Genomic DNA, 21,078 nt, shown 5'->3' with positions numbered 1-21,078 from the left:
ATGAAAGCAATTTTAAATTCAACAAATGCTAAAAAGTGCTACAGTGTAACCCAAACACTAAAATTGTTGTTACAAGTATAACACATATATTCACATCCACAGTTGAATCCTTAAGTCTTGTTGTGGTGTACCTGTTGAAAAGGGTCTGGACTTCGGTTCTCTTCTCTTTATAGATGTTCTTGTAGCCCTGAATGAAGGACAGGTAGGACTTGGGTGTGACGTGGGTTGACCGCCTGTATCTAAATTCAAATTAGAAAACAATAGGTTCATTTCATGTCACAATTTAATCACTATTTAGCAAAAATCCAAATTTAATAACCTTTATTTAACCAATGATTACTTTTTGTGAGGAAATGTTTTCTAATCAAAAGCCAAATGAACAATGTTTAAGTCAACCTAAATATAATGCTATATTTAAAATAAACCATTTTGGTCCACCCTGACGACCTAGTGGTCAAGGCCACGAACAGCACTGTGCTCAGTTCATGTCAAGCCACCACATGTCCTTCCCCATGTGTCTCTCTTGTCTTTATCTTTCTATTAACCCCTCTCTAATAAAGTCATATAATGACCCCCAAAGGTACATGTGAACAAATACACATCTTTAGAATGTATTCCTGATGCACAACTCCTTGTATCTCCTATATTACTGACAATATCTATAAAACTGCCCAATACATCTAAAATGACATGTTTTAGTTCAAGGATGGATTCCTGCTAAATACCTTTGGAAGTAGTCCACACACTTCTCTGCCACACCATCCTGGAAGGAACCCATGCACTGGACTACCTCACTTTTAACCTGGGCTGAGCAGTCGATGTCATAGACTGATAGGAAGTGCTCCGAAACTGAAGGACAGAAAGATGGACAGAGAAAGAATGACAAAGTGCAGATTTATTTAAATGTAGAAAGTTAGAGAAAGCAGAGAGTGGAAATCGGTCACATAAATCAGGCCGGCAATTGTAAACAAAAATATATTCAAGCTTCTTTCTTGCTCAGTAGCCTACTGTCATGCTGCAAAATTGTCAAATTGATTGTTTTCCCAACAAGAATAATTGTCATGGCACACCATAAAAGATGAATGATCGGTTATATGTACTACAGCATCTGTGTTGTTTTTCTAATTCAACAAAATATGGAATGGACATTTTAGAAACAGAAAACAACAACAGCGAATAATTGGAAAATATTGACTTTTTAAACCAATTTATACTCAAAAGCAATCCGACATGCCAGAAATGGATGTGCTGCAAGATATTCTTTTTTCAGAACAGAATGAGCTGCTACATTTAAAATACCCCAAATAATGAAGACTTATCTATTGCAATTCGATTCTGCATATAAATACAGAATGCTTTTGTAACAACATACTGAAGTCCTATAAATTACTGGAAAACTGTAGCTATGCAGCTGGGATTAACAGTTTACTGATGTACTTGTTAGCAAGCTTGAGTGAGAAATACTTGTTGAAATAGTCCAGTTAAATCAGTGTTTGATACCATTGGATCATATCGATATAACATTTTAAAATTGTCTGCTAAATGTACCTGCAACAAGAGCATCTTTTGGCCAGCGGCTGAACCAGTCCATGGTACAACCAGATATCAATGCTGGAAACTTTAATGCCCGGTTGCGGAACTTTTCCCCAACAGGTGAGAAGCAAAGAATAACATGGAGGTTATGACGGACTCGTGACATGAAGTACTCGTACAGGTTTTCATTGGTGGGTGGTCGCCTGGGAAACTCCCGCTTCATATTGGGGATTAGATCGCTGAGGATCTCGTCAATCTCATCACGGGCAAATAAATTGGACACCTGATAGAAACACACAAACAAACACACACACACACACACACACACACACACACACACACACACACACACACACACACACACACACACACACACACACACACACACACACACACACACACACACACACACACACACACACACACACACACACACACACACACACACACACACACACACACACACACACACACACACACACACACACACGTGTATTTATTATCTCCTGATTTCTTTTGCAAATAGTTTTTAGCCTAGACTTTCAAAATTGCCTCAACAGTCACTAGATCGCAATCCAATAGTGCACTAGTGGGATGCTAGTTAACATTGCCCATGTTTTAAATTAAAAGGCAAATTGTGTTGATTTGTCATAAATACACTCACTAACAGTAGCTTGGGATAGTTTGGGATTTTAGTGACATCAGCAGTTGATTTACATATAGATTTTTTTTTAGTTGGCTGCAGAAACCCTGCTCATCCTCCACATAATGCCTTATCCTGATGCTGAAACATTTAAACAAAAATACACCCACTTTGACCGGGTTTGACCTAGGCCGATAGTGGTGCTATATCTTTTCACATTGCTTTTTGCGCCTAATCACCAATTCTGTAGGTAGCAACAGAGAAATCGAGCAAGTAACAGGGAAGGGAGAGAGCAGGAGAGAGCCTGGGAGACGCATGTGCTGTTGTGGTTAGAAAAACAATTCCTCTGACGTCTTCTGGGTCAATCTCACATTGACAACAACCTCACACTAAAAGCTCACTCTCTCACCTTTTTATTTCTCAGCTTTGTCACTGTCACTGTCACACACACACACACACACACACACACACACACACACACACACACACACGCACACGCACGAAAAACGTTTCACTCCCCGACATCTACATACACAACACACCTCACCTTCACACTAACAATCCCCAGATACCAACTATTTTCCTTTTAACCTCCCCTAATCATTTAAGAAGAGAGGAGAGGAGCAGGGAAGACAGTGGAGAGGTAAGCTATCATAATGACTAGTAGAGAGCGGAAAAACAATGATAGAAAGAGAACACTAAGTTCTAGTAAATAGAGGCTAAAGGAGGAAAACATTTTAAACCAATTAACAGAAATTCCTTTGTGTACATTACAATGAGTGAGCATTGTAAGAGCCAGATTGCATAAAACATAAGAAATTGTTTAATAATATTTGTGGAAGTAATATGTGTTTTTTATAATTCATAATAATTTACAGTTCATGTTATTTGCTTTGTATAAGTGTATTTTCAGCTAAAGTAATTTTGTAATATTTGATATGTTTAGGCCAAATGCTTTATTTTTGTGACGTAATGACTCGCGCCATTTTAGTTTGGAAGACAGCTGCCCATAAGCACGGGAGCATAATATTTCTTTACCGTGTGACTTTGTATATTTTTTGACCTTTTTTCAGTAAATCTTTTGAACCAGAAACAATATCTCATGTCATTCGCGTCAGGCTAAGTTACTGTGCCTACAGCTGGATTGTGGTATCGAAATTTGAAGTATACAGACGGAATGCCACTACAAGCATAAATGAAACAACAGGGAGAAATAAGGTTCTTGTGCATCTTGGACAGCAGCTGATTCAAAAAGTCATGTAGGCCTAGATGATGTAACTCTGCAACTAACTTTGGTGACATGAAATGTAAAGAGGAATTTCATACAAAAATCATTAAAAAAAAGTAAAAAATTCGGCTTGATTAGATTTGAGTAATAATCAAGGGCGCAAAGGCAAAAAAACAATCTTGTATATTAGATTCAAGGACATGCTTTTTGGGAAAATTAAATGTGTTAAATCCTAAAAAAAAAGAGTCATTATCATTTACAAAAAGTCCTGTAGATGTCGAGCTTCTTGAGTCTTTAATTTGGAAAATGTAAGAAGATGTACAAGATCTCTTTATGCTTAGCATGCAGTTAGGAAAACTGGGCCCTGTTTTCACTGCTTGATTAGAATTACATTATACCCTCACATAACTCCCAAGGGGGGCTTGGAAGCAAGACAGCATACTCCTACAGTATGTCAGCACAGAGCAGCAGTAGGAGTTGCAGCCTGATGGATAGGCAACATATACCGTTTATAATCATGGCTTTACACTGGGCATGTGTAAAATAATAATGACTACTTATTTGGTCTAATCAGCTTATATCGAGAGATTTTCTTGAATGACCATGCATGACTTGGTGCTCTGAACTTTGTCATCGTAAAAGCTACCAATACATGTTTCTTTCTGTGCTGTGCTGCTTTTGTAATACTTTCCTTATTAAGTACTGCAAAAGACAGTTGGGATGAAGGAGGAGAACAAGGAGGTAAAGAATATAAAGAAAACAAAGGCAGGAAGAGACTAGATAAGAGCAAGCAAGGATCGCAAAGGATTATCTAAAGGAGAGGTGTGTTAGGAGAAACCAGGCAAAGAAAGTATAAGGGAAAGGATGAGTGGGAACAGAGGGGCAGCACAAATGAGAGGAGGAAGTGTGAAAGAAAAGAGCAGAGTCGGGTCAGAGTAAGAGGAGAGAAGGGAAGTTGAGAGGATAATCAGTTAGAATGCAGAGAATAGTGTTTTGCCACAGTTACAGCACAGCCACTGGATCAAACAAAATTGATAGTTCTGGGATAGCAGCAGGGAAATTGTAGCGTTTGACCTTGAAGCCAACTGCTACTATTGCTGCTGTTACAGAGTAACACAGGAAAGAGGCTGTTCTGTGGCTGTGATGCAAAGTGCTGCAGCATATAATAGACACAGCCATATCTGATTCTGCTTCCCCAGTTCCAGCTTCAATTTATAACAGATGGCATTGTATTGAAAAGGGAAACTGCCATTGCTTTATTATTTGATCGAATTGAGATAACTGCTCATATTAACCCATATAGAGACTACATCGTTTTCTCTTCTGCAGGTCACTGCCTTGGTGTGACAATCATGAAATGTTTACTTCACTCATTTATCACTTTCAACAGCACAAGTATAATTGAGGCTATAGTACGGTGGCCCTGAGAGCTCACGGCACTGCAACATCCGAAAACACATGCAAGAACACAAAACGCAAGCAAATTAAGAAAACATCTTCATCAATTTGACAACACATGCGCACCATTTAGAAAACACATGCAAGAAGACAAAACGCAAGCAAATTAAGAAAACACAACGGAATTGCTTCTGTAAGTGTTTCCAGAGGACACTTAAAAGTGATGCACACGTCCAGACAGGCTTGTTGCAAGCACCGGATTTCGGATTTCAGTCAGTGGTGTTGGAAAATGACATAAACAGTAAGTGTTTTTATTTTAACATTGTGATCGCATGATTCAGATATTAGCCTATTGAAGTGGTCTGCGGTAGGACATGTGCATCACTTTTAAGTGTCCTCTGGAAACACTTACAGAAGCACTTCCGTTGTGTTTTCTTAATTTGCTTGCGTTTTGTCTTCTTGCATGTGTTTTCTAAATGGTGCGCATGTGTTGTCAAATTGATGAAGATGTTTTCTTAATTTGCTTGCGTTTTGTCTTCTTGCATGTGTTTTCTGATGTTGCAGTGCCGTGAGCTCTCAGGGCCACCGTACTGTAGTGCTGAAAAAAAAACTATGGGCCAGTTTCACAGACATGGATTAAGCCTAGTCATGGACTAAATGGAAGTTTGAATGGAGATTGTCCATTGAAAGTACAATTTAGTCCAGAACTAGGCTTAATCCATGTCTGTGAAACTGGCCCTATATATTTTATCTGAGTCAGGGCAGCAGCTTTGTGGACTGGTCCTACCAGACCATCGTACTGCATTTCATTTGTACAGAAGGTCTGGAATTACTTAATTGACAAATGTTAGCTGAAGGCTGGTGTCGTTTGAAGTTTAAAACTATTGGATCTGCCCAGTGCCACTCTGGATCTGCCAACCAATCGCATAACGTTTGGTTGTGACGTATGTCTGACTACAACTGAAACTGGAGCACAAACTCCACATCATTGTTTTCAGCCACACCCTCTGTTCGCTGATTGGACCGCCAAAAATCTGGTGAAGAACACCTGCTAATATACCGCAGGCTCAGGCTGACTACTGAAGGGAAATGAAAATTGAGCAGAAGTATGTAGGCGGGCGGTGCCAGGCTATAGCTGCTTTGTATATTCACAGTAGGTTTTTTCTAATAAAAAAAGTGATTGATTATTGAAACTGCTGTAAAAATACTGCATTCATTAAAACATAAACAAATCAGAGAAAAATCAATTCTTGGAAAGGAATTTAAACATTTGACTGCTAACAATAACGGCTGTGCATGGTTGAATGCTGACCTACACCATGTATCTTGAATGTCCGCTATGAGCCAGAATGCAGATTCCTGTGTTTCTTACTACTTAACCGGCAGGAACATTTGGCCATGAGGAATCATGCTAATAATCTGATGGTTTTTCACACTTAAAACAAATTCACATTAAATACAAGTTTATTTGACAGAAAACATGCTTTCGCTGTTTGTTTAAAAAAGTAGGAAATGTGTTTTGTGGACGCTATGTATGATGATTAAGCTCATTTTCCACAGTGAAAATATTTGAAACAGAAAACATGTTATCATTTGCAATTTTGTCTTTTTTTCCACGTGTGTGTTGCTGACCTCTCCCGACGACAGGACGTTGTTCATGTACTCGAGAAAGGACTCCTCTTTGATTTCGTTGTCAGTAAAGATGAAGCTGATACCTTTGCCCTGTTGGCCAGCTGTTCTGTACAAACCCTTCAGGTCATCCATCAGATTGGCTGTGTTGTATGAGCTGTTAAGAGAACACAATGCATAAAATAAATATGCATTTATATGTTTTTTATGTTACTGCTATTGGCAGACCAACACAATTAACAGAGAATGATTAAAAAAAAAGGAAAACAGTGTTAGTGAGTACAGTATGAGTATGGCTAAATATGTTTGACAATATGTATTATGTTGTTTGAGTTATGAATGATGCACCAGCTGAATTTAAGGCACCATCACAATCTGCAATAAGTCATGCATGTGGTAGACACAGTTCAGTGCATTACTTAAATATACAGTATGATGCTTTAGTCCAATAAGAAAACAAAGATCATTATAAAAATACATATTTATGATTCAATTACTTTGTACAATAATCTGAAAACCTGGGTAAACTGGGTAAAAAAAAACAAGTGTCTAAAAATGGAATCTTTACGGGTGGAATTGATTGTAGAAAAAAAAACCTAGGTGAAAAACTAGATGCATAAAAAAATCTAGCAAGAGAGTGACAGAGTCAGAATTGATATTTAAATGAAAGCAATCCGAAAGCTTAAGTCGCATGAAGTCAAACCGAGACAAGTCAAGTAAAATATATACTGTAACTCTATGGATGTGCATATAAAAAGTCAACTGCCTGTGTGTAAAGAAAGATAAGGAAAAGCAGAAGAATAAGAATCAAGGTGCCTGTTTTTCCACTCACAGGTTTGAAAGCCTTGAGGAGAAACACAAGGCTCATTTATATCAATACAAAACAGCAAGGTATGTTAGGAAGAGAGACTGGGAATATGACAGCGACAAATACACATGGGAACCGAGAGAGAAAAAAACTGAGACAAAATATTCATACTTTCTTTTAACCTATGGTGAATAAATATCTGCAACAGCATAATTTGAATACAAGATGTATGTCATTTCATGTTACAGGCTAATTATACTCTGTAGAAAAAACTGCAGTGCAGAAAGTCATGCAGCAGTGTGTTAGTTACATAGGTTTTTAGTGTTAGCTTAGTTTAGTCTGGAAACAATGTGAGTTGAACAGCTTGATATTATTTATTATCAACATACTATAAGATTAAGCACACGGTTGGGTGTGTGTGTGTGCGTGCGTGCGCTTATGTGTGTGTGTGTGTGTGTTGTACCGTGTGAGCGTGATCTGGAAGATCTTGTATCCAGCTATAAATGAGGCTAGTCTGGTAAGGCTCTGTTTGCCTGAACCCCCAACACCAACCAACAAAGCGTTACCTCCAGGTGTCCGTATGATCCTAGACACCTATGAACGCAGAAGCAGACAGCCATAAATATGGGGTTGATACAAGGGCAAAGCATATCTGACATGTTAAACAAGAAAAGGAGGGTGGGAGATTTTGTTCGAGTGAAATTAAATGTTAGCGACCAGGCATTGAAAAGCTCCATAAACTAAGCTGTACTAAAATAAAACTGGCTGAATATAAGACGCTTGACAATCAAAAAAAAAAAGTGTTAGGTGGCCAGAAAAACGACTTACATGGAATCCCTGTATCTTAGGGCTCCGTCTCAAAATCTTTACACTTTAATTTGAAAAACATATTCATGCCTTTCTCATCACATTGTGTTCTTTTCTGTAGTGTAAAAGGTGATGTACAGAGCTGCCAATATTACAATGTATTTCGTTTTAGGCAAGTATGACAAAGTAATACCAAAAACAAAAACAAAAAAAAGAGTACAAGAGTACCTTGACCAGATGTAGCATAGCGTCCTGAAAGAAGACCATGTCCATGCCGGTACCCCTGATGCTCTCATTGTAATGGCTCAAGAACATGTTCAAACGTTCCTTTAAGTTCTCAAAAGATACCATAGGCTCATAGACCTTTGGCATATCAAAGTCTGAGTCTTCTGGCTCTTCCCCTGTGCGAAAATCACATTTTATATTAAAAAGATCATAATACTAAGCAATTATTAGTACGACAACACTGTTAAAAATGCTCCAGTGCTGCATTTTCTTTTGATTGGTACCTGTAGCTTCAGGTGCGTCCCGTAGAAAGTCAACAAAGTATCGGTCAAGTCCATGGTCCACTATGTTCTTGTGCTCCTCGCCAAGCTCCTCCTCTGTCAGCTTTGCAATAGCCTGGTCAAACCACTCCACGTCCTCAGGCATGGTGAACCTGTCAGCTATCACCCGCTTACACTCATGCTTCCACAATGCCACCAGTATCTAAAATCATGTTCATTTAAAAAAAAAATTATGTATTGTTTTTTTTTTTACAGTAGCTATTCAAGTTAACCAATACAAGCAAGCGGGAAAGGGGATTGTTGCTACTGAAATAGCTAATACAGAAAGGCTAACCAATATGACAAACATCATTATATTCTTGAATGGAATCTTTGTATGAGTTTAAGTAAAAAATTATTCACAGGAGCAAAGAAATACATTGAGCACTGGGTGATTTGCTTTCATTAAGCCAGCCATAGATTAGGTGTAGGCATATTGATAGTGGCAATTCTGCATACAGCAACATTATCATTAGAAAAGGTTATATTTTTTAAAATGATATACTCTTGTATTCTGTTTGGGTGATGTAGTTAATTCTAGACTTGTCTGAGGTAGATTAAGCAGGGATTTTGAGAATATTTGCCTAGAATCTGTGCAGTCTAAAGTAAAAGATATATTTCATTGTATTAAATTATTCAGTGAGGCCAGATAGTGACAGGGAGTTGGCAACAAATGTACCGGTACTGCTATATGCTAGAGATTTCTGTTCTTTCCTGACAACAAACATTGCTGTCTCTCTCCCATACTGTAATGTATTATATCCTAATATATCATGTAGTCATACATAGCTCTACCAAATAAGTAGGGGTTTTGATCATTGTAAGAAAACAAAAGGAAAACAAAGGTTATTTATGTATTTATTTTAATATTTATTTTACTTTGACTGCTGGGAGACTGCAGGGAGAAAGAGCTGAATAAATAAAGCTTGATTTGATTGTCTGTCTAATCTATTATATAGAACTCCGTCCCACACTGCACTACCACACTATGATGGGACTTCTCTCTATGCTTGGTTGACATGCACAAAAAGGGACCAGAATACTGGGTGAAAAAATGGAATCGATAAGGACTGAGCCTCAAATGGTACGCTCTACCCCCTACACCATGGGAGAGCCCCCCTCGTACGAGATTCAAGCTTGTTTATTGTCATCTTATTGTGTGTTTTCAACTTTTGATCCAATGCACAACAATACTTAACCTATTTTATTCTTTGTCATATACATTCATTTGCTGTTAAAACCCAGCGTAAATAGTCAGTCAGTTTTAACTAGTACAAACCAAGCCATGTTAACCATTGTTCCTAATTACATGACATTTTAGAAAAAAAACACAATATATATATATATGTAATCTTCTCACCTGGACAGAGTTGACCACCTCGGCGCTGGTATTAAGCATGCCTTGCCAGATCCTGGACAGATCCCTCAGGTTGAAGATGTAGTGGAACTTGGCAGGAGTAGGAAGCATCTTCACCTTGGTCAACTGCCAGAGACGGCGGGTCAGAGACACTAAGCGGGTCACGGTGCTCCGAACCTCAGCGGCAAAGCTGCGGCGTGCACAGAAGTGACCCTCACCAATCACACCTGTAACAGGGTCGATGGTAGGGTTAAAATAAAGGGGGAAATGTGTGACCAAAGCGAATCAGCTAACGTACTGTACTATGTCATGAAATTATATTTTGGGGCAACATTTATCAATTCATCACTGCAGTTACACATACTAATATATAAAGGAACTGATTTACTTAAACTGCCAGGAAAATATATACATTTTTATTAGAGTCCCATCCTCACTTCATCATATTTTTACAACTTGGCAATGCAGTATAATAAATATCAGTGTTGATATCACATCCCTAAACATTTATCAAATGTTTCAATACCAAAAATAATAATGAATGTATTTCTTTCTTTTTTTCTCACCAAATATCTTGTCAATGGAAGAATTGGAGGGCAGGGTACAGTTAAAGACAGAGAACTGCCTTTTCAGTCTCTGTGGGATGTCATTACGGCCTCCTCCTGGATGGATCATAGCTGCAAGAAACTGAACGTCCACGATGTTGGTGAACTCTCCCGGTTTCTCCAGATTGAAGAACCCATTTTGCTCCATGAGCTGCCTCACAATTTCATTAGTCACCTATGATGAAAGGCAAAACAACATTTAATAAGAAAGAGTTGTATTGTCATTAGTTCATGTAAGCATTCTTCTTGGCTGTTATCATAAGTTCATTCATTGTATACTTTAATTAGGTCTTAAATTTAGTTAGTTACAAAATGACTTGAAATGAAAAAAACCTTTCATGGGATTCCATAAAATGGGACACAATTTGACATTTCTGATTAATTGAGTTAGATTAGGAAAGGATAATGTAAGTATTCCAATTCATTTATGTTAAAAAGACCCCTAACCTGGTCTCCCCATTCGTTGATGACAGGCATGTTGATATCATCTATAAAAATGGACATTTTCTTCCCAGCAGGGGGTCCATAAGTGGTCCCCATCCTCTTATCCACATAGCTCTCAACCGTCCTCTGAAAGGGGAGCACATGAAAAATGATAGCAAGAATGGAGGCAGAGAAAAGCAAATGACGGATAGTGAGTTCCACTCAGAAATAATCAATGTGCAGTGTACAGGAAAAGAGAACCTTAATCAGACCAGACAACGATCAATGTTACTTCACAAGCTCATGATTAATACATGGCAAGTTCACACAAATGTAGAGCATCCATCTTCAGATGCAAGTGCAAAGAAAAAGATAGCAAGCTGTTTAACATAAATGAATTAAGAGAGCAAACAGTTGATTCGACTTTACCTGGAACATGAGTGGTGTGGTAGCAGAAGAGAAGTTGAGACTCTTGCCCTTGTGGGTCTCAGGATCATACTTTGACATGTAGCCCTTGATGATTACAGTCTTGGCTGTTCCTTGCTCTCCAATCAGCAGAACAGCCTAGAAAAATGTTTATATTGTTTAAGTTTCCGCTAAGACAGAACTGGCCTCTCTCAAAAGTCAATAGACACCTCAAGAAAGCAGATTAAGACACAGGAAGAAATAGGAAAGGATTGACAAATGTGCTAAACACAACATGAGGTTAGTATATTTTTCAGGACCTCAATATATTGATCTCAAATGTAATCCTTAAATCCAAGAGCACAGTTTTGTGGAGGGAGAATTACATATGATCAGTCATTCACAGTGAAGCCTGTGGTGACAGACAAAAGAGACTGCTGCATGTCTGTGTACCAGCCATATGAGATAATCAATTCATGGAACTTCCTCAACGCTTGAAATAATGAAACAACTCTCAAAAAGAAAGCAAATCACATTCACCATGTCAAGATAAGTGAAATCTCACACACCACTTCTTTACAAACACAGCAACATGCAGAACTTCTCCTCTCCTCTCCTCTCCTCTCCTCAGGCATTATGAATCTGAATGAGTCTTACGCACATGCATACACACCCAGGCGCTATGATGAATGCCACTCGTTGGAGCATTTGATGGGCTTTAAAACCAAGCTATCGACCACAGTATTTCAATGTGGACTTTTAGCGGTGCCATGATGCATCTGTCCGTGCTGCCATGTTATTGATCTGAAGCATGTGAACGTGTGTCTATTCAGCTGTATCCAAGAATAACTCAAGCATAATACAGAGTGGAGAAAATATTAAATGGAAGCTACCCTCTCTAAAACCCCTTATAAACCTCAAAGAAGCTAAGAAGAGGGGCGTGTATATACAAAATGCTCCTGTTTACGTCTCTTTAGGGTCCTGTATGACTTGTATCATGACAACCTACACAGATATACAGTACTTTAGATTGTTTTATTAGCAAACCTCACCTTGCCCTGTTTGGCGATGGTCTGAATGAGGAAGTCCGTTCTAACATTGTCCACATTGGGAACCAGGATGGAGCTGTACTCTGGGGTGATTTCAGAAGGATAAACATACTCCTCCACTCTGGTACTCCAGTGGACCCACTGACCTGGAAGAAGAATACATGAGCACACATTCAAAAGATAAACCTAGTGGTGAGTAGGGTTGCAAAATTCCGGGAATTTTTCAAGTTGGAAACTGTCCATGGGAATTAAAATAATTTAGTAAATGGAAGGTTGGCCCTTAACAGTGATTTTAAATATGGTTGGGGAAAATATGTTTTAGTAATATCTTGCAGGGTGTATTGAGGCCACGCCCCCTACATGCACTGTGCATTCCTCCATTACAGGTACAGATGATTTCTAAAACCCTCAACTGTTGAGGCCACATTTCTGAGCCCAGGGCACACGACTATTGAAGCCAGACATTTGAGCCCATGGACTATATAAAGATAAGTAAAACGGGGTCTTTTAATTTTTTTGTTTTTGTTTGTTTTTTAACTGTATTATTTTGCCTGGATTTGTCTATGACAAAATTTTATGTTTATATTTTTTGTTTAGATATAATACAGTCCATTTAAATTACCCCCATTTCCAGTTAATTCCCATAAATTCCCAATTTGGAATATTTCCGAAATTCCCCCGCTTAACTTAATTCCACAATTAGATAAACATCGGCAGCCAAAAGTGCATCATAAGCTAGAATGCTTCTAATTGTCAAGGAACAGCTTTACATTTTAATTGGCATCTAATCTACAGGTGATGATATCTGTTTATAAATGCATGAATACCGTCAGTTGTGACATGGTAGTCAAACATGGTGTCCTCATTGTCAAGAGGAATGTCTGGCAGGTTTAAAGAGATACTATCGTTCTCCCTGAGCCAGATCTCCAGCTTTCTCCGGTCGTCAAGTTCCAGTAAAGCTCCGGTGCTCCACATTAGTGCAAAGACGTACAGCCGCTCCAAGTGCTCTCTGGATAACTCGCCACACTGCTCCTGTAGAGAAGCACTTATTTCAATTCAAAGATTTTGTCCAAACGACTAAACTTAAAACACATTCAGTCATGAAAAGAAAATATCGATGCTGAAACTTTCAACTAAGGTGTATTGGCTTGAACACAAAAACATAACGCTTATGGGTTGCAGCCTAAACAAAGTGAACAGATAATTAATATCTACAATACAGCTTCTAATCCACTGAGCCTGTATTAACATTTAATAACTAATGAACATTACTGGTCGTGATCCGAACACCAATGGTATTAAAAAGAAGCAAGATAAGAAAATGAACAAAATGTTCTTCTGCTGGTTTTATCCCCTAATTACACAACGTGGCATAATAAGGCTTGTATAACTCAGTGGTTTTCAATTTGGCTTTTCTTTTGAAATGATAAATGAAAAAAAAAATTATTATGTGATTGAAAACCATTTAACCATTTTACTTATTGATGCAGTACTGAGCTTACATCTGTTATCATTTCACAACCTAAGGTAATACTAAGCATTTCATGGATTACAGACCTAACACTCAAGTCCATCCATTAACTTCCAACTGTTTTAGGCTTTTACTTAGAACAGCAAACAATTCAAAATGCCTTTTATCAATAAGTTTTTTCCCTGTTACTACAGCATCCATTTTAGTTCCAACTGTAAGAATGCAACTTTTTTTCTACATACACAACAAGTGCCGTCTGTCCCATTGGTCTGAATTCATACCAGCTGTAACCTTACCTTTGGTGGTATGAGGCCCTGCAGCATGTTGATGCACTGCATGATGACAAAGGCCTCTAGCATGTCCATCTTGAACTCTAGTGACTGCACACTGAAGCGGTACAGCTCAGAGAAGGAGGAAGAGAAGAGTTCCCTGAGCACCTCTGCTTCCTGGGGGGAGCGTTTATTCAACCAACCCTGACAACAACAACCAAAGAATTAATTGTATAGTGAGATTAATGCATTACATTTGTTTTTTGAATGAATCAGGGTGAGGGCTGTTAACAAAAGCCATAGCCCAGTTGTGTGATGTCAACAATGTCAAGTACTCTGAACCAAGATAACTGATCATTCAGGCAAAGTGATATTAAATGTAATGGAAACATTAATGTATTAAAGCAGTTTTTCATTAAGTTGATTCACCTCCAGTATAGGGCTCCAGTTGAGCACAGAAGAGCTCATGAACACCATGCCATTGCGTGAGACCGTGGCTGGAGAGGCATTGTCGATGTTGTGTGGTTCAAAAACAACTTTACAGTTGGGGGCCATGGGTATACGGTCTCCATTTGCCAGTGTAAGAGTTCTGTTGTCATCTAAGACTGAGTTTAGGTTCTCAATCCAGATGGCATCTACTGGTCCATCCAGGACTATCCAGATATGCTCTCCTGAGAGAGAAAACAGCTTGTTTGTTTATTTACATATATATGAATATGGCATGATGTACGACCTTGCACTTTTACCCATAGTTTGCTATTTTGTTGGATGAAATGGCCTCCACACATGCATTAAGTGTATTTCAAAGGTGGCATCACTACTCTTACTAAAATTAAGTCTGAACTGCCAGCCGTTTTCGTCAGATAGTGCCGCGATGGAGAGACACGACTCATTGTTCACGGCACATAGAACCGCCTCTTTATGGCGCTCTGTCTCCTGATTGGATAAAACGACCGGGATACTCAAAGTTTAACTGGCAATTACTGCAAAGCTGGATGACTAAGAGACCTGTGTTATGAACAGTGCATACTGTTTAAGTGATAGCTGTATGAATATAGAGAGATTTTACACGCATATATCATTTCTCCTTCAATATCATATGGTAACTGTGACTGTTTGACAATAAGCATTAAGCGCTGGGTATAGGCTTTATTGCGGTGCACCGTTATTCTGCAGACGGATGTGTTGCGTTCTAAAAATAGAGAATAGTTAAAAGAGGAATCGATTGATCCTCGAGTAATGCAAGCGATCCCTCGAGTAACTTGTGCCAATCCCTACTCTGGAGCCCTGTTATAGCTCCCCATCATCTGCTTTGGTATAAACAGCAAGAAGCGGCACAGAGGCAAACGGCAGACATATGGAGTGCATCCTGCTTACAGATATGAATATAAGCATGGGAACATATGATGAATAAATCAGATGCATATTTTGACACAAGCACACGGTGTATGCATGACTGTACACACATACATTTTTAATGAAGTGTGTAGGATTAGTACTGAGGAGAAATATAAAACAGCTGTGCTGCTTTGAACCATGGATGCAAGGATTTCCCAAGATAAATGATTCAAATGTATCTTTAATGTAATACATGCTAGTTTGCCTAAAGAAAAAAGTACAAGTTTAATAGGAGAACTAAGGAATCATTTGAGGAATCATTTTTTCAACTCAGAAATGATCATTCCTATTCTTCCTCTTCATCTTGTGTTAATTTAGAAGAAAAGATGCGGTTAATGAAAGCATATTAGCCAACTTAACAGTAATAAACAGACACCATATTTTGATTTTAAGTTTATAAGATTAGTTTATTTTTTTCTTTTCCTTTCAATTATAAATTACTTTCATTCTACATTTAATGCGCTGATCTCACCTCCAATGATGACACCAAAGTTGAGTAAGAAACGTGTCAAACCTTTCTTTGCTCTCAGTGTTTTCCTCCAAAGTGTAGAGAAGATGCCATCAGTCCAGTCGTTTGTAGCTACATCCAGTCGACCAAACATTTGAGGTGCTGTGATTGCTTTGGGGTTCATGCGCATCTCTTTGTGAGGCTGACCACATTCTGGGAAAAGAAATATATTGACAGAGATATAAACTCATAGATTTGTAAGTTAAGTGAATCTAACATCACATTTACATAAAAAAAGGGAGAAAATGGTCCATGTCTTTCTTTTATCTGAATCCCAAGTCCCAGTGTTTGTCTGTCTATTTTCCTCAACATGCATCCCGCAACATGTACAAAATCCTCTACCTGTCATAGCTTTCATCAGCGTGTGTATACAAGTGGTCTTTCCGGCCCCACTTGGCCCCAGGGCCATCATTCCGTGCCGGACCCTCTGAGTCTCAAACAGCTGGATGACCTTCAGCTTCCAGGGAGGGTGAATGATCAGACCTGCGTCCTCAACCTGAGGGAACACAATTATTGTATAATGCACCCACCTGTTAAAATCACTCATGTCAAATATCATTGTAGTGAACAATGTACAAAGGTGCATTATCTGTTTACCAAGTATACCCCACTGTCCGTTTGTTTCTTTATTATTTATACCTAACTACAGCACTATCCCGTTTTCTGCTGTAGCACTGCAAACTTCCCAGCTGTGGGACGCAAAGGATTATCTTGTCTTATCTGATGATACATGCGGTGATATAGCGATAAACATACGTTACAGCACATACACATGGTGTAATATGAAGACATTTTACTTTATCTCTAACTTTCTATTTACTCTGCACTATTTTGACACATACGATGTATGCATGACTGTACACATACATGTTTAATGAAGTGTGTAGGATTAGTACTGAGGAGAAATATAAGACAGCTGTGCTGCTTTGAACTATGTATGCAAGGATTTCCTTAGATACATTATTAAAATGTTTTTTTTTAAAGATTTTTTTGGGCATTTTTTATGCTTTATTGATAGTGTAGAGACAGAGTTGAAATGGGGCAGAGAGGGGAGAGACATGCAGAGAACGACCGCGGGCTGGAATCGAACCCGGGTCCGCTGCTGGCCGAGGCCCATGGGGGGGACGCCCTACCGACTGAGCTAAGGGCGCCCCCATTAAAATGTATCTTTAATGTAATACATGGTAGTTTGCCTAAAGCAAAAAATATAAGTTTAATAGGAGAACTAAGGAATCATTTGAGGAATACTTTTTTCAACTCAGAAATGATCATTCCTATTTTTCCTCTTCATCTTATGTTACTTTAACAGTAATAAACAGACACCATGTTTCGATTTCAAGTTTATTGTATAATGCACCCATCTGTTAAAATCACTCATGTCCAATATCACAAGGTGCATTATCTGTTTACCAAGTATCAGTGGCGTGGCGTGGGGATTTTTTTTGAGGAAGCCAAGTGAGACAACACCTTTAATCTACATGTTTATTGGAAGGTGGGGGACATAAAAGAGTAGGCTACGTCGCAGCTTGTATTTAATGTAACTACAAGAGCTATTATAGCGCCTGGTCACTTTACCAGGACTTGCACACGACTGTAATCTGTCCAACACCGCTCGTTCGCTCACTCACTCACTCTCTCACTCACACACCTCATAATCATTTTATTAAATTATACATTGTATTATAAATGCACCCCCCACCCCGACCGGAATGCACAACTAGCCGCTTAATGCCCAATACAGATTCGAATTCATTCACAATATAATTAGGGGGCGTTTTATAGGCTATTTTAAGTTTCACGTTCACGTGAGACACGACTCACACAATCAGTTATATGCTTGACATACACACATACTTTCTATACATCCTTTTCGTTTAAGAACTAGGTCACTTTACCAGGACTTGCACACGCCTGTAATCTGTCCGACTAGAATCTAAATGTAAAGGGGCGCTGTTTCGCGCATTGTGAAATGCTCAATGAGAGGAGAAAAATGGGGAAGAAATGACAGCAACACAGCACCAAAGAATTACCGAAACTGTTAATAAAAATGTTTTTATTGGATGACAACTACAGCCCAAAAAACAGGGAAGCCTGGCTTCCCTTGGCCTCCGGGAGAAAACGCCACTGCCAAGTATACCCCACTGTCTGTTTGTTTCTTTATTATTTATAACTACAGCACTATCCCGTTTTCTGCTGTAACACTGCAAACTTCCCAGCTGTGGGACGCAAAGGATTATCTTGTTTTATCTGATGATATCTGGTGATATAGCGATAAACATATGTTAAAGCACATAAACAACAATGCTGTAATATGAAGACTTAACATTTTACTTTATCTCTAACTTTCTATTTACTCTGCCCTACGTCTGGTGAGGGCCGTGACACATGGTTAATTATTTGTATTCACCATTTGTATCCCTTTGGGTGCTAAATCTTGAGGCATTTAAGAGTGACATGAGAGATACAGTGGTATCATGGCCAATGAGTCTTTTGTCCAATTTTAACTCTGCTTATCATTTCCCTCTCTCACCATCTGTTTACCTTTTCTCTGTCTTTCTTCACTCAAGCTCACTCTATCTCTCTGTCCTACTTTATTTCTTTGACATTTCACTATCCCTTGCAAACACAGACAAACTCATCCCTCACTCCCTCAGAACCCTACCTGTTTGTCAATGGCAGCCTCTAATTCGGGGTATCCTGCTTTATCAAGTTGGATGCCAGGGAAGAGGTCCTCAATCAAGCTCAGGAAGAGCGGCTCGTCCTCATCGATCTAACAAACAGACATGTGTGCATACACATAGACAAAGAGTGGGCAAATACACACACGAAACAGCTGAGGACGATTCATATTAAAAAAGTATTTGAAATTGTGTGCCTTTTTGATAATATATTTTTCAATACTGTCTTTCTAGATTTATATTCATTACATAAATTGTTTGTGCATTCTGTATTCTAATTCCCTGCTCATTAAAACTTCAATCAAAATACATGTTAATTGTCCTATTATTAAATTTAGTTTTACAATTTCATGATAAGCCATTCTGACCAAGTCAATTCTATCTGGGACTATTGTTTTCTACTTTGTTACTAACCAGTTTGGATAAATTCATGTCCCTGAGGACCCTCATTACGATGGTGGACTCTGTGTCATTGGGGTTGGCTCGCTTGGCTGCTCCCAATGTTCGGAGCACTGACAAAATGTTCCTCAGTCCGAAGTCATAGTGAACCTGGACAATCACAATTAGCATTTTAGATTCATCAAGGTATGTTTGCAGTCTATGTAAACTTGCCTCAATAATCATCACTACAAATGAAATAACAATGTAGATGAAAGCAACAAATCATTTGACTCATAAATCATGTACCGACTTGAACCAGTTAAGAGCCAGAGACCACTGCATTGTGCTTCATGAAGCTTTAGACACTTAATCAAATATTGCATTTGATACATTTAAAAAATAATAATACTATAAATTGAGGGTGGCTCTGCACATGTAGGTCCAAAACAAGTTATTACTAATCATTTAATCACCAAGCTGTTTCTCCTTAGACCTTCATCAAGGAACATGGTTGTGAAAATGGAATTGCCTTGTGTATTGATTTAGCTATAGTTTCTGTTTTAAGTTATATTTGAGGGATTTTCAATGTTTTTATTTGGACCATGGAAAACATAATTGCGAATTGAATTTCCTGTGTGCTCTCTTTAAAGCCATTAAAACACCCTGTACTAGGCTTACCTTGAAGGTTTAGCGATAAAAAGGCTTTATTATTAAATACTTGCATTTGAAGTGCACAGACCCTTTTTCTCAATACTCAATACATTTTTGCACCTTTGCCTGTGCTCTGACCAACCAATACAATATATCGAGCACCTGTATGTATAAAAAAACAGGGAGAAATAAAGTTAGAAAAGCCTAAAGTCTGATAACAGACCAAAAATATATTGTTTACTCAGATGTTATCCAGTTTTTCTTACTTGTTTGGAGAGTTGCTCCTCACACAACTTGTAAAGAGTGAAGAACTTCCGGGCCAGCTCAATGTTGTCTATAAACCCACAACTGGCCAATTTGACCCTGATGATGATCTGACGGTCAGGAACCATCATGGCCACTGAGCGGAAGTTGATCTTCAGGTTCTCAGGAAGCTCCTGTCGACCTGCATAACCTGGGTTCTGTAAAAGAAAAAAAGGACAAGGGGAGTCTTAAATGGCGAGAAAATAGGAAATAAAGATACATCACACCTTGTATATCATCGAACGTTTGATCTCAAATTATACTGTTAAAAATAAACGTAAAAAAGAACATGTCAACCACATAAAAAGGACAGAAAGTCATAAAGCGGGTTTATTAATAAATTTACAGGTACTACAAATAATTACAAGTATCGTGCACAACGCTTCAAGATGGCTATACACGCAACACCTACGCAACTCTATTTATATTGGAACATCTTTTAAGTTCACAGCAAGCACTACTCTTCAGCTAGTTAAATCCCTATGGCCATAATTTAGGCCCTCCTCTTCACAGAGCATGCCTTTGATTACTGTCTCCACATACACATGCACACACACACCCACACTTAAAACCAGAGAATGATCTTTGAACCCTCTCCCCATATGGGAAACATATTTCACTGTTCTGTTTAATGACTTGCCTTGGGATAGCAACTGTGCCAAGGAGATACAGTGATTTAACTAGCACTGTATGGTAATGAACAGTGGCTACTGGCTAATAGTATTAAAGGCAGTCTGTCATCTTTAATATTGTACAAACTGGCTTGTTAAAAAAGACATCGTCCAGGTGGATTTCATTTGGCTACGCCCATTCTCATTAAATCCCTACAAAATTGGATTATGTTAGGAATGATTAAATCTCTCTAATTAATGGGACCAAGTTATTTTTGCTTGGAATCAAATTAATCATCATGCTGTCATTCTGCAGTTAAAACTGGGTGCATTAACCCGTTTTTATCTTACCTCTAGCTCAGTACAATGGATGACACA

The 21,078-nt window shown here is 38.5% G+C and overlaps 1 protein-coding gene across 1 annotated transcript in view; it reads right to left on the bottom strand.

Moving 5' to 3' along the window:
- Positions 1–21,078, bottom strand: part of dnah5 (dynein, axonemal, heavy chain 5) — a gene marked incomplete at both ends in the record, with an annotated part of 92,167 nt that overhangs the window by 37,951 nt on the left and 33,138 nt on the right. The window contains 20 exons of the mRNA XM_080039764.1: positions 132–239; positions 726–849; positions 1,549–1,816; positions 6,435–6,588; positions 7,703–7,833; positions 8,275–8,447; positions 8,556–8,754; positions 9,952–10,175; positions 10,515–10,728; positions 11,001–11,123; positions 11,406–11,540; positions 12,434–12,576; positions 13,258–13,462; positions 14,198–14,374; positions 14,600–14,841; positions 16,083–16,229; positions 16,419–16,572; positions 18,739–18,846; positions 19,169–19,303; positions 20,053–20,247. Coding sequence (XP_079895890.1) covers positions 132–239; positions 726–849; positions 1,549–1,816; positions 6,435–6,588; positions 7,703–7,833; positions 8,275–8,447; positions 8,556–8,754; positions 9,952–10,175; positions 10,515–10,728; positions 11,001–11,123; positions 11,406–11,540; positions 12,434–12,576; positions 13,258–13,462; positions 14,198–14,374; positions 14,600–14,841; positions 16,083–16,229; positions 16,419–16,572; positions 18,739–18,846; positions 19,169–19,303; positions 20,053–20,247 — 3,359 coding nt within the window. The remainder of the gene's footprint in view (positions 1–131; positions 240–725; positions 850–1,548; positions 1,817–6,434; positions 6,589–7,702; positions 7,834–8,274; positions 8,448–8,555; positions 8,755–9,951; positions 10,176–10,514; positions 10,729–11,000; positions 11,124–11,405; positions 11,541–12,433; positions 12,577–13,257; positions 13,463–14,197; positions 14,375–14,599; positions 14,842–16,082; positions 16,230–16,418; positions 16,573–18,738; positions 18,847–19,168; positions 19,304–20,052; positions 20,248–21,078) is intronic.

Source organism: Ammodytes marinus (assembly GCF_949987685.1).
Source record: "Ammodytes marinus genome assembly, chromosome: 13".
NCBI classification, from domain to species: domain Eukaryota; kingdom Metazoa; phylum Chordata; class Actinopteri; order Uranoscopiformes; family Ammodytidae; genus Ammodytes; species Ammodytes marinus.
Note: the sequence above shows the minus strand (reverse complement) of the source record. Positions and strands in the feature narration are given on the sequence as shown.